Below are 19,777 nucleotides of genomic sequence, written 5' to 3'. Positions count from 1 at the left end.
ATAGTTCCCTGCGAAGTAGCTAGTGAACTCAGTGTCTCTTGACTGTCTGTTGGGGGGTAAGGCTAGCCAGCCATGGGCGCAAAGACGCAAGGTCTGGTTCAGCTGCACTCGGATCTTACGATGTCACCTGTTGCATTGACTCCCTGCATTTGTGCTGTGCCTCAGTCACATCTGGGACAATTTCTGCATGGGCATTGGTCCCTGCAACAGGACAGAGTGAAGTGGCCTGGAGAGGGTTTTATAACTTCCTTTCTGATTGTTTCCTCAGGCAGGGATGGGCCAACCACTACCAAATCCATCGCAGGGTCTGTTTAGATATGGCCCCTGAGCTACGAATGGATTTTACGAATGGGTTGTAAAAAAACATCCTAAAAGATGAAAAACATCTAACAGAGACTGTATGCAGCCTGCAAAATCTAATATATTGACTTTCTGGCCCTTGACCTAACAAACCTGCCATTCCCTGTCTCACAGGAATGCACTCTTGAGTGAAAGGCACCTCTGCGCTTGTTTTTCCTGGCGCCAGCCCCAACTCAGCTTCTTTAGAATCTCGGTTTTGCTGTCTGGGAGTAGGGGAGGGAACTTATTTCCACAAACACAGTGTGCTTGTGGACAAACCATCCGTCCACAATATACCCTTCATACAGAATATACTATCGGTTTGCAAAGGACCCAAAGGATCCGCATTGGGAGGGACCCTTCATCTCTGTTAACTGTCAACTGAAAACCAGAAGCTGACTGCCCATTCCCGAATCAGTCAGCGGGAACACCCCAAAACAGAGCTGTTAAATTGCAGCTGTCTCTCCCCACCTTCCGTGTGTTAAAATATTGACACGACATCGAACATTTTCACTTTATAAACAAAGATCTAGCGTGGGGAGTTACAGAGTCAAGAGTCCCCAGGAGGCCAGGCAGGTGATGGCAGCAGACATTGATCAGCGACAGGACAAAATGGTGATCAAGAAGGCAAGAGGACCATGGTGATCAAAAGTCAAGGTGCCCCATTGAAAGACATTCGGGTCAAATAAAACACATTCATATGGAGACTGCCGCTGCTGGCCTGCCAGCCTGTGACCCAAGCCTCTCTTTAGGAATCCAGGCTGAGGCTGGAGCTTAACAAGAGACTGGGCTTGGCAGTCAAACGTGGACATGGATTTCCACATCTAGGCCTGACTTAATCCAGTTGTATTTCTGAAAAAATAACCTTCAGCCCCAAGAGCCCCGGGGAAAGGCTGGAATGTATTCTAGTCTGACATAGTGATCGCGAGCAGAGCGTCGAGCGCCAGCCTGCCTTGCTCTAACTCTTGATTCTACCTACCCCTTCCAGGGGCTTTGAACCGAGGGCCCCCACTCTGTGCCTGTTTTCTCATTTCTCAATGGGAAGAGTAGACACATCAGAAAACTGTTGTCAGAGAGTCAAATCAGGCAATGCATGGGGAGTCTCTAGAACAGTGCCCGACACACAGTCCGCTCTCAGTTAATACTACTGGTTGTTAGTTGTGTAATTAGGAGACCTATTTACTCCATGGGCATGGGTTATCTGGAATCACCACAACGTCTCTAAGAAGCCAGGCTCTTTCTACCCTTTGGCTCTGTTCTCCATGGCATGCTAGATTTTCATCCTTTTATTTGCTATCTCATGGATATAAAGTAGCTGCCACAAGTTCAGACATCACACCCTCAAACTAATGTCCTAAGAAGGAAGGAAGGTCACAGCCAAAGATTAGCTCCAAACGAACCTCTGTATTTTGATCCCCTCCTTCAGGGTACATTTCATTGGTCCAAAGTAGGTGATGTTCTTATCCGTAGACTAATTATTGGTGAAGAACATGGGATTATTGGTTTCGACTGATCACGATCAAATACTTTGGGGGTATTATAGTAAGTGCCAACCTTACCTGAGATCACGGGAAGAAAGGTGGAGGCATGAGACATGGCCCTTAGGTAGGTAATGGGAGAGTCTGACTCAATGACTCTGGGTTCAGAATTATTCTGTCTCTGAAGCCGCAAATTCTTGTTTTGTGTGTACAAGAGCCGGGAGGGAAAATTACTCACATAATAAAGTGATCAGATTGTACGGCAATACATTTATAAATCAACTTCATTGGATTGCCAATAGTTCTCTTGCTGGGCCTTTCCAAATGTTGACAGATGTCAACTTATAAATCCCAGGACAGACTCCATTCTTCAAAAAGTAAAATAAAATAAAATAAATGACTCCCATCTACTCCTATATATGCTGTCAGGCCAAGAAGCTGGCTTTCGGCAGCCAAGGAAAATGCACTGACACCCGGTGTGGAAACCCAGAAGGATCTCAGCTAAATTGGGAGCTGATTTGCTCATACAGACATAAGAATTTGATTTTTATTTGGATCAAATTTTCCCAATTTCCTTCCAGGCCATGGCTTTGGAAAAAGTTATTCTTTATTTAGAATATATGATTGCATCTGCATATTTTAATGGACATAATTAAAGTCAGCTTTAGCTATAATTTAGAATTAAATTCCCTTTGCTTGATTTCAGTAGGGGATATTAGATGTTGCAGGAAGATACACATTTTGGCAAAATACAGTTTCCCTTTTTGTCCCAAATATTGTGCCTTACTTACTGTTAAATTTGGTTTATACAGTTTTTACTGGATCTGTGGGTTTTGGAAACTGACTTATAACAAGATAGATTTCTTCCACTTAACCTTCAAATATGACATAATAATACTGATATTAAAAAGTTTCATTTTAGAATCATTTTTAGATTCTTTCTGATTTGATTTATAACATGATTGATGATAAAGACCTGGTAGCAATTTTATTTTTCTACCCAGTAACTCTTCCCCCTGCTTCTCTTCACAGCACTCCAGTTTTGCTTTGGGGGAATAATCCTCCCTCACTTTAAAACTGCGTATTTGGATGAAGCCAGTTGAGCAGGTGTAAACCAGTCAACATGATCTAGCTCCTTGACCATGTAGGTTTGGGGATGGCAGTATGTGGCCGATTGTATTATTTTCCTGGTTCTTCACTCCCTTTCTGTAAAATAATTACACATCCATGCCCATGGCTGTGTGTCTTGCTTTGGCAAACGGAATGTGAATAGATATGATGGAAACTATGATTGAGTGAAAGTTTTTGGAGCCGTTGCACGATTCCCCTCTGGCAGTATTTCCTCTCTGCCACTTCAGCTGCATGTCCTTGTCAAAGGGCTGCTTCAGTCTAGATTTCAGCAGGAAGAGGCCATCAGGACCACCCATAGCCAACTTACAGCTGAGATGCAGCACGAGTGAGGGAAAAAAAGAATCTTTGCTGTTGAAAGCCAGTGAAACTTGGGGCTTGGTTGTTACTGCGACATAGCCTGGCAGAAGCTGACTGACAGAGGATGTGAATCCATTTGAGCCAATGAAAGAGAACAAATTCCGGGACCTGTAGGGCTGCTACTCAACAAATCTCTCCTTTACCCTCTACTGGGTGATGTGCTGTTGGAAAGCTGAGCATAGAGCCAAACCAGGAAAGCTGGGCCAAGGGAGAGCCCTGAACCAAGATTTATTTAAAACCAATTCTACTTCCTACTGATGACGGCCAATAAAAACCATTTTATTTTTAATCCAGGTTAAGCTGGGTTTTCTTTTACTTGTAACTGGGAGGTTACTTACTAAGAGAGGTACACAACAGAACTACCTATTTCCTGGATTTTATAGATCACTGGGAAGATTTTTTCCCCCATTAGTTAGAACATTAACTCAATTAACCAACAGAAAAAACATTTCCAGATTACAACTGAAGGATTAGATAACTTCTGTAGTCAAGATAAATAGATTTTACTCTGATAATACCAGAAGCTCATTCTAGGAAAGTGCTCAATTTCCATGGGCTTCAAAAGTCTTATTTTTCTTTTCATGAAAACACTTTGAGAAACACTGAAATCACTCTGTCCTTTGCTTTGCATTGATAGATAGATTGGTTTTTGAAACCTATGGTAGAGAAATTTAACAAAATAACTCAACCATATTTTATCCAGAAGAAGTTGCTAATTAACAAATTTACAATATGTTTAAAAACACCTAATTGTCCTGTATGGAAGGCCTTGCGTCCTATGCGTTGTTTTGACTAATGCCATCTCTCTTCCTTGGGAGGAGAAAATTGTTTCACATATGCCTTCACTGCACGTGGGCATGGAGTCACTGGTGAAATGCACAATTTCACAAGGAAATGTAATCACTGATTACTGGGAAGCCCTCATTCACAATGTGACGTCTCCTATGCGTGCATGGTGACTGCAGGGGACGCCAAACTTTTCCTGCAAAGGGCTCTGTTGCAATGACTCAACTCTGACTCAACTCTGTCATTGTAAGGAACCCAGCCAAATACGTGATATGTAAAGGAATGAGTTTGGCTGTGTTCTAATAAAACTTTATTCATAAACACTGAAATTTGAAATTTGTATAATTTTCAAGTGTTATGAAATATTATTCTGCTTTCGATTTTTTCCCAACCATTGAAAAATGTAAAAACCATTCTTAGCTAGTGGGCCATACAGACACAGGTGATGGGCCGGAACTGGCCCATGAGCTGTAGTTTGCTGACCTCTGAATTACTGAGTTCTTCCTATGCTTCAGGCGCTGAAGTAAGAACATTATATGCATTATTTGTTTAATTCTCACAAGAACCCTAAGGGGTAGATAAAATTATTATTTTTTTTAAAAAAAGTATTCTCTTATTATTATGCAATGTACCTCTTTATCCCTGGAAATATTTCTTGTTTTCAGTTTTTATTATTTTTTTTTAAGGAGGGCACAGCCTACAGCGGCCCATGCGGGGATTGGACAGGCAAACTTGGTGCTACCAGCACCACGCTCTAACCAACTGAGCTACCCGGCTACCCCTAGATAAAATTCTTATGACCATGAATGCACTGTCTTGAAAAGTTTGACCATCGTTCTAGAAGATTAAAGACTCCAAAAGACAGTGAGACTCAACCTATGGCTCTCAGGGGTAGACTCATGGAGTCTGCTCTCTAGCCTGAAATCAGCAGTCTCAGTATCTATTGCAGCAAGATGCTTTCATGCCCGATGCTACTCCCTGTCCTGGGTACCACCCACAGTTAGTAGAGAATCTGGGTTGTCATGGAAATGAAAGTGAAAGAAGCAACCAAAGTAGAGTGAAGCAGAGGGTGCAGTATCCTCGTCCCATAAGGAAGTATAAAGAGGTTCTTATGTTTAGTAGACTCTTTCAGCCCCTAAATAATAACAAATTATTGAAGTGTATGCTGTGATTCTGCATTTAGTTTGCACTCATTCAATGGACATCACAAACATTCACCCAAAGTCATTTCCCACGGGTCCCTAATCATATATAAGGGTGAAAGAGTCTACAGCAGATGAATAAACTTGGAGCATGCAAGAACACAGGACTTCAGAGCTGAAAGGCCCTGGGGTCCAACATGCAGAAGATGAGAATGGAATGATTCTGTCATTTAATGCATCACTTACATTGTCCTCTGCACCTGTGGGGATTGAATCCTCTTTAACTGACTAAAGGGAAGATAAAAACAAAAGCAAGAGTCAGAATGTTACAGGAACCAGAGCTAACAGCCTTGTGTCACCATTCCTGGACATTGCTTGTGTGTACCTTGACCCAAAAAGAATTTGAAGGAGGCCTACATAAGTGTAAACAGTATAGTAAGAGAATACAAATGATGCAGTTTCAAATGCAACAAAGGGAAAATTAACATGCAGATGCAGTCAGGAGAGGGGTCGCTACCGAAAACAAACCACAGTCTTGGTTGTGAGTAAGCAACACGTTTACCTTGACATTTTCAGGTAGCTGATGCAAGGAGGGAAATATGGTCGATCACGCAATACACAGGCACTGCTAGGTAAAAACAAAGGACCGGCTCAGGAAAATTCTGGTAACAGGTGCACAGAAATGTATCCCACGGTCCTCACAAAGCAAGCAGGCACTGTGTAATAAGCAGCATCCTCAGCCTTATCCTGACCATAGCACAGTGGTAAGCGTCAGAAGCTGCCACTTACGTCCGCTCTCAATGGGCACCATTTCATCGTGCCAACGTTCAGTTCAGTGAAAACACTTCTATGGGGGCCAGCAGGCTGGGGTCCAACATATCGAACTTCAAACACTGTTACAGTCCTGTCCAGAATAGGAGATGGGTTATTCCTATGCTGTCAAAAGTCAATGCCACAACCATTATTGGTCTGCCGAGTTCCAGCGTTGGAGCTTATCTTTGCATCTTTCCTGCAGTCGTTCTAAAACTTTTTTGGGTGGTGGTGTTGGTGTTCGCAGACCACTTTGAGAGACTCACTCGACAGAGCTGGACGGTCTTCCCAGAAAACGAAACATGAACAAAATATTTTGCAGATGATTTCAAGGTGTTCACAGACCCCCCGCATCTCTTCTCTTGGATTCCGGCTTCAGAAGTCTTCCCTATACCTCATTGGTTCCAAGTCCTGCCTTTATTTCTACCTTTGAAACATCCAGTGGGAAGGAGTAAAAAGGAACTGATATCTGCAAATACATCTTCTGCACTTGGCACGTTGTGTCATTTTTCATTGGAAGTAGCCCCAAATGGTATGTATGGAGATCCTCCTTTACTCAGTGAGAAGTGGACGGACAGAGAGGGGAAGTCACTTGTTCAGGGTGGTACAGCTAGAAAATGGTGGAAATGGTTCTAAAAGCCAAGTTTCCCCCCTTCTGCCAGGATGACTTTAAGAATCTGAATCACAGTGTTTTGGTGACGGTGAGTGTCTTTCTCCACGACCAGACTTGCTTTCTCTCTAGACGAGATCTTCAACAGGGATCATTCATTTCTTTCTATTTATCTTCTTCTCCTACTGAAGCTGACCTGGGCATGACCATGTCCCTGAAAAGGATCGTCGGTTTTCTGGATGCTTCTGATGGTCAAGAAATCACAGAGCATTCAGAAGTGTTGCTTTTTTAGAATGACATCCCTTCTGCCTGAGACCAGTTGCATGCTACCTAATGTTATGAACAGGTAAAGAATTAAACAATGTTTTAAAAGCCAGACCCCCTCAAACCTCAGCCACAGAAGTTTCATGAGTCAGTATACTGTCTACACCAGGCTGAGAAAACCTTTCCACCCTTTAAGAATAGCAATTTTCGTTTTTCAGAGCCTCTCGCCTGTCCCACTTGGTTGTAATGAGATTAGTTTGTGTCTCTGGCTTCCTGTCTCTGGAAAGTTCTTGGCCATTGATCACTCACTGAATCCCAAAGGACAGTGGGAACTTGACGTGGGTGAGGAAGAGAGCAGCAGGCACTCCTTCTGGACACCGATGTCTCCGTCATCTTCATTATGGTTTCAGACGTCCAGATCTTTCTGGTGTTTCAAAAATTGGCATTATGAATACTGTCTGTTCCAAGAGAAATCGCAGTTTCACATTTTAAAGTTACACTACCCAGCAAAGCATTCTTTATTTTCGGAATCAGTCCAGTTGAGCATTTCTCAAACTTCAATAATTTGCCCACCACTGTCACGATTCTTGACCTGCCCATGGACCACCTGGATTGACTTCATATTTTCCTTTACATTGACTACCTTTTTACTCAAATAAATCTACTTTCAAAGGAAGCATCTTATCACCGTAGTGAATGCAGAATCAGCATCCGTGCTGCAAATAGAAGTATGTATTAAAACAACGGCAATGCATAAAGGAAAAATGTTTATTAAGCTCTAATTATTTTTTAAGCCTTTATAACAAGGGAGATCAGCAAGTGTTAGCAGAGTGAGAAATGCCTGTTAATATTGAGAAGAGACTTTCTTCTTACTGCCATCAGAGGGACGGGCCTAGAATGGAAAAGGAGATAACTTCGTACTAGGTGACTGATTGTATTTCTAGGGCTTGTGTGTCCATGAAACACACAAAATCAGTTGGCACATTTTTGTACATTTGAACATGGGCCTTTATGTAAGTGGTGGCTGAAATATCCAACTAGTATAAGGACCCAAAGATGGGTAATGAGAGGCCAGACTTCTGTTCCCTTTTAGGGTTTGATACACGGAAGGGGAAACCGCATCAGAACCCAAGTCTAGAGCGTGTTGGACTGTGGGTTTGTTAGTGGAGATACCAGAATTTTCTAGTGTTTCTGTCTCTTTTTCAAAAAAGTTTTACAGGAATGATTTTATAACCAAAACTTATTCTAATTGAAAGAAAACAAAGGTCTCCATTGTGTTTCCTACTTGAACATAAGCTCCCCCAGGAGACTGCCAGCTGATCTGTTGACTGCTGTCCTTCCAATGCCTGGTATGTAACACAAAGTATTTAGTATTAAAAGAAAAATCAGTACAAAGAACGTGAAAAGATACTATCGAATGAGTGAATCTTCCGTATTTGACTTCCATATAGACCTATTCTTTTGGATTGGGTGAAAGACAAGATTTACAAGTGATTTGGTTTTCAAATTCTCTTAACTGCATTATTTTTGTAATGTACTAAAGAAAGAAAGCCAGATAATGGGGACAAAACAGCGAAACTGAAATAAATGAAATTTCTTTCATTGGGAAAATAAATGTCAGGTGGTTCTGCCCTTTATTTTCAATGGGAATAGCTTGAATTTCAAAGACCCAACGTACTGTTGATAGATCGCAAAGGTAAGGAAAGACAGAGTACTTGAGCCTTAGTAGCTTAGACGCGTCGCCAAACTGGATGGGACGGAAAGATAAAGAAGTGGATGTGGTTCTTGTCTCAACCCCCCTGAGTACAAGGAAATCAATGACCTAGGGAACAGCAACCGTTCACTGGCCACTTTTGCGCTTGGCCCAGTGTTACTGGCATTATTTCCTTTAATCGTCACTTCATTTCCACGACAGGGATCCTATTATTACTTGCATATTATACATCAGGAAACTGAGGCTCATCAAGGTGGGACTCAAAGTCAGATCTGTCTGACAACAGCTTTTAACTCTTACGTAAGCGTTCCTCAACCTGCACTCATTTGTCGACCTCCTGTGTGGTTTTGGCCATGTTGGATGCGGCAGTCATGGCAGTCATGGAAATGTGCCATTCAGATTTCCCTGCAAGGACAGCCTCGGATGGCCATGACCTTGGCATCCACTAGAGTGAGGTGATGCTGAGGGCATGTGCTCCCTGGCAGCTCCCAGCCGACGACTGAGCATGGGGGGTGCTGGCTGTTTCTGCCCAACAGAGGGCTCCTGGAATGGGCGGTCTCTGCAGTGGGACTTCCCACTGCTGCAGTCCACCATCTCCGTCTTCCTCCCTGCCCTCCCATCACAGCTGTCAGACCCTCACTGTGGTGGGCAGGCTCTCTCTCTACCTACCCCTGCACCCTCCCCTTTTTCCTTCTCACTCATTTTCCTCCCATAAATCTCCTGCTCATCCGTTCTGTCTTGGTATCTGCTTCTTGGAGGACCCACATTTACCATGATTCACTTCACATCACTATTTACTTCATATCATGTCTGTACCATTATTTATGTAACGCTTTCCTTTTAATTGGGTTACTTTTTAAAACTAAATACATACAGTCTCACCTTCAGCAAGCTATATGTTAAATTAAGTGTAATGTGCCTGTTCTATTTTTCCTAATACACTTGAAATTTATATAAATGCGTACACTCATATATGTATATATATGATTATTTAAATAAAAATATTTAAATATGGGTCACCTAACTCATCTCCTTTGTCACCAATGTATGCACCTCACTCTCTTCAAAATTGTTCTCTACATTATATTGCTGATCAAAGATTTTTCAAAACCAGTAAGCAGCGGTTGGTGAGGAAAGAGGATCAGAACAGAATGCCAAATGACATCATCCACCGTTTTCATTAAGTATTGGAATTTGTGTTCTGGGCAGACCCCAGAAGGAACATTTCTGTACAACATGAAACACACAAGAAAGAGTTTCAGAAATCCAGCCGATTATGGAGAGGAGAATAAAACTAACGTCACAGTGGCATTGGTTTTGTGTGCCAGCTGGCGTGGATTTTGATGAAGTGAGTAAATTAGATGTTTCCAGCTCTATAAATTGCATCCCATTGCCTCACCCCCAACTTCTTGCTCATCTTTGGGCCACATTTAAAACAGGCAAGAGTTCTGAAGGCAGCTGGGGTTTACTGATGATGAAGGAATACGTCTCAGAATTACTCAGCCCCACCCAAACCGTTTCCTTGCACCACACCTTAATTCTAGATGGGGAAAAAACAACCAGACGGTGGTTTGAATTTTCCTATCACGGACCACGCTGTATGCTGGCTCTGGTGGGGAACTGGTGGACACCTTGCTTTTCCAAAAGGGGAGTGAAGTCTAACGGTTCTTGATGACTGATTGTCTCTGGCTGGGGACACAGAAATAGGGAGCCCAGTGGAAGTTCATCTTACCCGGGTGAGCGCGCTCAGAGGAAACCAAGAGGAATAAATACTGATGACTTAAGCAAGACAATGAAGTCGTGAAATACCACAGCCCTTTGTCACGCATCGGAGTAATTCCAAGAACGAAAAATTCTAGTTGTTCATTTCCTTTACTTTGCCGCGAAACACATGTTTGTGACATGATAGGCTTTTCATTCTTCCCAGGAATAAATTCAGAGCCTCCAACTCTATGCCTAGTGAAGTCATTTTGGAGAAGAAAAAGAAACTCCATACACCACTGAGTACACCAAAGAAATCATTTTTCAAGTCATCTAGCCCTAATTATTCTCTACGTCTTGAAAATGGGACTTACCTTTTTCCAGAACAGTTTGCTCAGGGGCAGAGAGGTGGGTCCCCCCTTTTCCTTGGCTCCTTCCTTTGCTGTTTCGGTGGATGGAGGATTCTTTGCTGCTCCTTGGGTCTCCTGGGGTACGAAGTTGGCTTTGTCTGACTTGAGGTTGTCGGAAGTGGCCGGTGACTTTTCAGAACTCTATAGAGTTAAACAAATTCAAAATGATCTCCAGATTTCAAAAGTGAAGGATCTCTTTTTTATTAACATGGACTGGGGTTATGCATGTTAATTCTCATCTTCATAATTTTCTGTATTTCCCAAATATTCTGCTATGAATGTGGGTTTGTGTTAAAATTTCCCTTTTGGAAAAACGATCTATAGAACCATTACTTGTCATGTTCATGTAAGTGACTCGTTAGGATTCAAGGTGATCGCAAGAGGCACTTTGCTGCTAGATTATTAATTTGTACCAAGGCCATTGATCTTCAAATGATTTTGATCATGGTCTCATCAATCAAAACACCTTGAACACGAACCTCCAATCCATGCATATTTGTTTATTGTACAAAGATGTACTGTGTTACTAATCCAAATTCAAAATTAAAGAAGGGTTAAAATAAATATAATTTAAAATAGAAGTTCTCCAACTTTGCTCCCATACCCTGGAGCTCACGCATCTAGGCTCTAAAGTAAGTATAAGACAGCTAGATTGGAGCTCAGAGATGGGCCTTGAATTGGAAGAGCGCCCACAGACCCTGGCTCTTCCCTGTTAGATGCAGCCTCTACATTTAAATGAGATGTAATTGATTTAAAACATCAAATATTATTCATTCGGCCCCTATTCTCTGTCTCTCTTTCCCTCCTCTCCCTTCTCTCTCCCTCTCTCTTTCACTCTTTCTTCCTTATTCCTCCCTTTCCCTCTCTCCCAACTTCTCCTCTCTCTGTCTCCCCCTCTGAGTGGCCACGCTGAGGTCCAATTCCAGGACCTCTGATTTCCTCATTGTGACTGGCCTGTTACCCTCTGCCACCTCCTGACGCGTGGGATAAAGGAAGAGTTGGGAGCATTCTAGTCTCCATCTATCTTGACACGAGTGACTATTGGCGTGACAACTTTTAACACCGGGTTCATCTGACCTAACCTCTTCTTAAGCACTTTTGCTTTAGGGTTTTTACACCAGGGAGCATGTGACACAAACCCTTTACATTCCAGGGAATTTGGACTATGTTTTCTGAGTAAAACAAACAAACCTGGCAGTAAAAATGGGGTGTGAAAAAAGTTTGGAAGTTTTGTAGTATTTTTGAAGTCTGAAAGAGTCTTAGAGACCATCTGGTCCAACACGTGAATTTTCACGATGGGGAACCTGAGGCCCATGGTGCCCAACATTAATGAAGGGCCACAGCGTGACTTCAGATCTGGGCTTTCGGTTCCTCCTAGTGCTCTTTCCACATAGCACATCACCTCTCCAAAAGTCATTGCAAAATCACCGTGAATTTGACTATTTGAAGTAAGACACAATATTTTCTATGCTGAGTTGTTTGGTACTAAGGAGGAATCACTGACTGAGCAGATTCTACGAGTTCCACTGAGAAGTGTACAAACCTGCCGGGATTTAAAAGAACCTCTGCATTTTATAAGCAGTGAAATCCAAAGGGCTGAGCTTATCAGGTTCTGTATTTGCACATGTCCAAACGGTCTTGGGCACCTGGTGCTGGCTTAGCTCTAAACGATAATTAAATTAAAGAGGACTGATTCAAGGGAAGGTGGGCTCCACCAAGTACCTTGCTTCCTTTTTCAAAAAATATGAGAAAGTATAATTTATTCATGAAAAATGCATCGCATGCTCCTATGATAAGGACTCAGTGTTGGGGTTATACACTCTCATGGAGAGAAAGATGCTGAACAAATAATTCCGCAAAAAAAAAATTAAAATTTCAACTGTGGTAAGTGCTATGAAGTGAGGGGAAGACGGAAGGACTTGGTGTTAAAACGAAGCTAAACCAGGGAATTAGACTTAGTCATGACAATCTGGGAAGGTTTTACTGAGAAAGGGGTGCAGTGCTCTGATCTGGAGCGTGACTGGAAATTAACTGGAGAAGAAAGCGTGTCCCATGCACAGGGGACAACATGCCCTAAAGGCCTTTGACAAGCACCTTGAGGAATGGGACGGAAGCACAAAGAGCAAGGAGTGGCCAAGCGTGGTCACCTCCCCAAGTCAACCTCCTCTTCTGCTTTCCTGGGAGGATTCCCATTGCCCAGAGTCCATTTTCGATGAAGAACCTGGGAAATTGCGCTGACCTCATTTTCACGTCTAAGAAAGGGGCTGGTTTAAGCCAATCATCTACCCTGCTAATTCATCACTGGAGATGTTCCATTACCTACTGATCCTGTGCGGTTTTGATTTAAAATCTGTTGCTTGGTTTCTTACCCTGGAGATGCTGTGATCTGTCCAACTCACGCCTGCCCCTTCATAGGGCACAGCCTACGCAACCAAAGCCACATGGGGGTACAGGAAAAGCCCTCCAGGTTCTGGAGTTCTAGAAATTCTCCAGGACACGTCCAGTTTACTTAATCCATCACACACCTCTGGCTTGGCTGGTTTTCCCCACTTCCTTTTGCTTCCGCCCACTTCCTCTCTCTCTGCCCAGTCCCCTTGGACCATAGTCCGCTCTTCAAGACACAATTTCCAACTTTTATCTTTGATTCAACAACAACAATTAAAGGTACCAGTGCCGGGCCCTGTTCTAAGCCACTGAATGCTTTAACAACAGTCCTATAAGGAAGGAACTAATTGTTATGTCTATTTTACAATTAGGCAAATTTTGGTCCTAGGTGGTTAAATATTGTGCCCACGATTGCACTAATAAGGGGGTGGAGTTGATACCTGCATTCAGGGAGTCTGATACCCAAACCCAAACTCTTAATAACTGCTCTACAGTATGCTGCCTCCAATGAGTAAAGGTCTCCCCACTACCCATCAACGGGTGGAACAGTCTACACCATGCATTGTCAACAAGGGCAATATCACCTCCAAGGTGGGGACAGTTGGAGGTCATACTGCTCTTACCCTTGGCAGGGGATGCTATGAAAAATATTAGATATTAACACTGTCTATGACCACAGTACATAAACAGAGATAGCTGCTGTATTAAATGTCACCAACCACCATTAATCAGTCTTTTTTCTTCCTGTACACCCAGTTCCTTACTTCCCAAAGAGGTGCCCCAAATAGTGTTCTGCCAGCATGAACTAAATTCATACTCTTTGCATTACAAAGGAGATTGTAAAAATTCCCTCAGTATCTTTTGGAGTCTATCTCATGGATAGGGTTTTCAGCTTTAACAAATAACAATGAGAATACAGGATGCCCTGTGAAATTTGAATTTTAGATCAACAAAGAATAATGTTTTAGCGTAAGTAGGTCCTAAATATTGCCTAGGACATACTTACATTTATGTTAAAAATTATTTGCTGTTTATCTGAAATTTGAATTTAACTGGGTGTCTGCATTTCATCTGGCAACCCGACCCATGAAATGCTAAAGTATTCGAGTTGGAGATTGCTTACCAGATGACTTTCTTTACTTTCTCCACAATAAGTTTCTCTTGTGTTCACATTTGGCTGTGGGAGAGGGGAAGTGTTAGTAAGATGTAAACATTACACCAAGAACCAAAAAACAATGAATGTGTGGCAGAATCACGTGAGCCCTCTGCTAATATTTCAGCTGCCTTACAGAGCAGGTGGGCGTTGGGCAAACCTGAGTGGGGAGAGGGGCATTTCTGGGCCTTGTGTGTATGTTGTCATGTCCAGTGTTTACAGGACATGTGAAAAAGTCTGATTCTGAGGCATTGCATGTGACGTGGCCAAACAAAAAGGATTCAGATTCAGCAAACGAAAGCTGACACCCTTATTATTTATCACAATTAACTAATTTCATTTATTAATCCCAGGCTTCTCCACATTTTTAAAGTAAGAAAATTCATTTTATAAGAAGGAAAATTGAGACTCAGAGAAATGTAGCTACGCATTAACCAGAATCGGTGATGCCGATTTTTTCTGTTCTTTTCTTTCTTTTCTTTTTAAGAGCAAAAGTAGAAGATAATGTTTTATCCTTATATTTGCTTGGATTTCTTCCTTTCTGTCCTAGTTACAATGAAATCAGGGAGGGTGACAATCACACCTCCTATAATCACACCACAAGGTTCACTGATAGAACCTGGCTGGTCAGTTTTAATGGCCCTATTTTCCTATCTTTTTGGACAACAGAATAACTAAGTGAAGAAAATAAATAAACTAGCCTAGACGTGGAGGTAAGAGCCAATGAGATCCAAACTGCTACATAAATGAAAATGAAGAACATTTGGGAATTGTCCCCTTACTCTATTTTTATGTGAAAAGTAGAATGAATGTAACTCAAGGGCAAAACCCAAAAGTCCTTCGGCCTGTATCACAGAATCCCAGAAAGGGATGCTTCCTCTCCAACATCCCAGTAGTTCCAGAATCCCATGCGATCCCAACAGGATGCGAGGCCAATGATTTGGGGAAGTCCTAGGAATACTGAACTCGGGTGGGCCACTTAAGAGGTAGGGAAGAGATTCTGTGCATGAAATGAGTATCATAATGAAATACAGATCTGGGGCTGGGGAAAGTCATACACTTCTTAAACTTTCAAGGCCCCCGACTCACAGAAGCCCCAAGAGGGCTTCCAGCTGGATTCCTTTGTTCCAGATCGATGTCATGTTTCAGGAGCAGTTACCGAATTGCCTACCACATACAGTAGTATAACTTTTATTTTCGCCTTCCCCATTGCAGTATCTACCCCTTTCTCTCTTTATAGAACAAGAGAAGCCTGTATGGAAATTGAAGAGTGGCTTCATAACAGTTTGTTTATGCAAATATAGATTCACCCAATGGAACTTTCTATGGAGCTTTTATTTGCGTACACAATCCTGGGACTGTCACATCCAGCTGGGGAAGTTTTTGTAAATCAGTTCATTCAACTAAGGGGAGAATGGTTGATATTTTAGACAAACTTCTAAGCATGCTGGACCAATGCAGGGGTTCTTTTAGTTGATGCTTTCAGACAATCACTGGTGTCTTTTTAGACATGGAAGAGTAAAATCTCCAAAACCGACTCCGATGTTGCCCTCCTTCCCAAGGGAATGGAAGTAGGACTTCCTCTGCCTTCGTTCATTGTTTTGTTCTGCCTGAATTTTTAGGTGGGTTCAGTATAAGCTTAGTTAATATTGGGAATGGATGGAACAGACCACAGAAAGACAAAATGGTTATCTTGAGGTTAGAAGAGTATTTCCCCAAATGTGGAAAGCATACCATTGAAGGAGGTTATCAGAAAAGGTTTTACACTGTACAGAGGTATGACACCAAATCACATTCAAATAATGAAAACACTTTTCCTTTTTCAACTCTCATTTAATCCCTCTAAGAACCTTCTGGGGAAATCTTGGTCTGGTGCTGCTACGTCTTTACAATTTCTCTACTGCTGGCTAATTGCCTTCTGATAAAGCTTGAAAGAGCATTAAATTCAGAGCTTAACACAAACAAGGTAACTCTAATGTAGTATCTTTTATTTTTTATTAGCCATATTAATAGTTACCTTCCTCTTATGATGATTCTGGCTTTCTGTGTATGATGTAATATAAATTCTCTTTTAAAGATACCCTTCAGTAAGGAAAAGGTCCACTTCAATATAAAAATATCAAGTAAATAATAGTATATATGACAAAAATGATGAACGTGGTATGTATACTTTCAACATTTGGGGAAATCCTGAGTTAGAAGAGTAATTTCAGAACCCTGGTCCTGAAACACATCTGAGATATTTATAACTTTGGAGACTTGTTTTTTTTCTAATTACTGAAATTTGATTCATAGACTCTTTAATTCCCCTTTAATGATTTCAACCACCCAAGGCTCTGTCTTCACTGACATGGAGTTGGGTGGATACGGAATGGCACGTGTATCATGTGGTGAAGACCAGGGTTCTTTTTTTCCCTCCTAGTTTAACAAGATACAGACCTTATGCCTAAAGAGTTTTCTAAAGGTGAGTCCCAGCCTGGGGCTATGCAGGTGTTTCTTCTTGGTGCCTTTAGCCTGGATCTCAGATGTCTTCTGGCCAGCTTGTCCATCACAGACAATTTCTATTTTGGATGCCTTTCGGGCAACAGCAGTCACAGCTTAGAACTTTGTTTTTAAACAAAATCCATTTCTTTCTGTTGTTTTTCAGTGCATTGAAACACTTGGACAATTAACTGCTGGTATATTACCCCATCCCCCACCCACAAGACATCATATAAATGTTTATCTTTGTGAAACTCTCAAAGTTGACTTGCTAAAGAGCATACTCATAGTCCATTTCAGGTACACATTGATTTTCAACATGGTGACCTATTTAAATGACCCAGGTTAACACAACTCCATTTGCTAAAGACAATGACAGGGCATTTAAACACTGTCTATATGACATAGGGGAAAAATTCAGGTGAAAAAATCTAAAAGATCCAAAAGATAATACAGTCCCTCCTTGATAGTTTTAAATATCTACATGATCTTGTCACATGGGAAAGAAAAAAAAATACCTGAAGACAAACAATTCATTTTTGCTTCCTGGAGTCAAGGCAAATACTGCCACGGAGTGACTTTCATTCTCTCACTGATCTCCTTTTTTTCATTATTATAAACTTCAGGGAAGCAGTATCCCCACAAAAATTCCAACTGACTTCTAGATGGGCAGATCTCCCAGGCAAAAGAAATTTCTAGTATGAGCCAGTCCACTGAGCCAAAGTGGGGGAGAGATTGGAACTGAAATAAGCCAGCCACAACCATTCAGAATTGTTGACTCAAGTTACAAATGGCGGGGGATTTTGTGAGGGGCATGTCGTATACTAAAAATTGCCCGGGTCCAAATGGGAAGAAGGACAAATGGGGTAGACATCTCAAAAGTGCGATTCCAAGCACTTCAGTAGAATAAAGATGTTAAAAAGGCAAGGCATGAGGACCAGGGTCATAGAAAGAGGTCTGTTTGTGGGTGTTATGGACAACCTACATTCACAAAATCCTCTTTTGAGACCCAGCTTCACCACCCACGACCCCACAGCTCTCTGGGCAGAGCAATGAGATTTTATCAGCTAGCTCGGTTCAGTTGGGACCGCATTCTGGGTGGAGGAAGAGTTTTGGTGTGAGAGCCACAGATCACTTGGGAGGCCACATAACACACCCACATACCCCACTATTTATAGCCTATGGTGCTGACTATGTGATCTCAAACAATGCAAAACACAGGACTAAAAGAGAAACATTGGACCCAATCGTTCATTGAACTTGACCCTAGCTGCCTTGTAGCAAATTAATAAATTTATAGGCAAAGGCATGTAGCTGTCTCAGATACATATATTTTTTTCAACAAAAGAAAAATGTTCTAGAGGAAGCAGTCAATATAACACAAATGTAAGCATGGTGTTTAGTCTGTCTTGCACTGATTATGGAAATAGGGATCACCCACGTTGGAATAACAGCTCCAGGGTTTACCAAGCATTGTCACACCTTCATTCAATGTCGGGCTGGGGAGATAGAATTTTTATTGTCCCAATATGACAGATGTGGAGATTTGGGTTGAGACAGGTTAGGATTACACAGCTAGCAAACAGCAGGACCAGAGCTCAAAAGTGGGTCTTCTGAGACAAATTCCAGAATCCTTTTCACAATGTAGGCCCTTCAAATATGGGTAGCAGATGTATCGGCTGGTCAAGCCATTTATTGGGTCCCAATGTCTTTCGAAGCACTTTCACTTATCAAAAGAAGGACGCAAGACACTTATCTGTCACCAGGTTAAACTCTCCTCACGATTCCTACGAAATGTAAACCATGTGTTCCACTAGAGATAATCAATTCTGTCAAGTGTAAAGGAGAACATCTCTAGAAAGTAGTCATTCCAAACAAAATTTATTTTGAAGGGAATTGGCTGAATTTCCAGGATGACAGTGAAAAAACCCAGGCTCGCTAGGGCATCCTAACTCCTCTATACGTCCCTTCATTTGGCAAGTATCCACTGGTGACTATTTCATTTCACCAAATAATTGCTTTGGCAGTGGAGATCTATTTTTTTCAAGTTGCATGAAAAACAAAGAACATATATATTTTTAAAACGAAAAAATATAGAAGCCTTTCCTTCTACCGCTTTAAATTGAGTCTTACTTCTTCCTCATTTCCAGCAGCTAATTTTTACTACATTCTCTGGGGTTCTCTACAACGAAAAAGACTAAGATGACAGAGAATTATTCATATTCTGTTCTTACTCTATATAAGAAATTAGTTATTGTGACATTATTTAACCGGGATTGGCAAATAGTTCAAGCTCCCCACTGAAATTTTCACTAAAATACCACTATGTAAATGAAACAGTTAAAGCCAATCTAACAGCACCATTAAATTACTAAATATAGATACATGTGCATATGTATACATACATCCACACACAAAGAAGCAGAAACAAATCCAAATCCAATTCAATCCATAAATCCAAACATAAACACACTTCAAACTACCTACCGTGTCTTCCAGATCTTTTTTTGTTTCAGTTTTGTTAGGTGAAACCTTCAAAGATTGAGAAAAGCAAATGTTAAAAATCATAGTTCTTTAGGGTGATTTTATTTCATAGGTACATATTTTTTTAGGGTGGTTCAATTCACTATACAAATGAAAAATCAGAAGTCCTTTTAGTACAATAGAAACCCACAGACTTCTGGTATACCTAGGCATACAAAAGCTAACAAAAATTATTTTTTTTGTTATAAAAAATACTTTATATTTTTTATAAAAATATAAAAAATATTATAAAAATATTTTATAATGAAATGCATCAGTTCTTATACATTCACCAAGAGTTTGACCACATTCAAAATTGTCTCCTGGAAGGCCACAGATTTCCCATCAGTTCTGCCACTAATCCAAATGAATGCACAACATTTTGGTGTTTGTGGCACATTCTACTGTCTTATTTGGTTTTATCTTTTGAAGTTAGTCTTGGTCTTTGGAAATAGTCCAGACACACTTGGGCTTAATCTGCTTAATTATGCAT

At 41.4% G+C, this 19,777-nt stretch overlaps 1 protein-coding gene across 14 annotated transcripts in view; it reads right to left on the bottom strand.

Annotated features, from left to right (window-relative positions):
* BCAS1 (brain enriched myelin associated protein 1) overlaps positions 1-19,777 on the bottom strand; it is a 72,393-nt gene that overhangs the window by 15,020 nt on the left and 37,596 nt on the right. For 3 of the 14 annotated variants that reach the window (XM_019726059.2, XM_019726061.2, XM_019726056.2), the window contains exons 6-10: positions 19,249-19,293; positions 16,720-16,854; positions 14,251-14,304; positions 10,707-10,883; positions 5,480-5,521 (exon numbers count right to left, since the gene is read on the bottom strand). In XM_019726059.2, the coding sequence (XP_019581618.2) occupies positions 5,480-5,521; positions 10,707-10,883; positions 14,251-14,304; positions 16,720-16,854; positions 19,249-19,293 (453 nt within the window). The remainder of the gene's footprint in view (positions 1-5,479; positions 5,522-10,706; positions 10,884-14,250; positions 14,305-16,719; positions 16,855-19,248; positions 19,294-19,777) is intronic. The other 11 variants (XM_019726057.2, XM_019726062.2, XM_019726063.2 and 8 more) reach the window with 6 other exon arrangements.

This window comes from Rhinolophus sinicus, linkage group LG13 (assembly GCF_036562045.2).
Source record: "Rhinolophus sinicus isolate RSC01 linkage group LG13, ASM3656204v1, whole genome shotgun sequence".
Taxonomy (NCBI): domain Eukaryota; kingdom Metazoa; phylum Chordata; class Mammalia; order Chiroptera; family Rhinolophidae; genus Rhinolophus; species Rhinolophus sinicus.
This window is presented reverse-complemented; position numbering and strand designations above follow the sequence as displayed.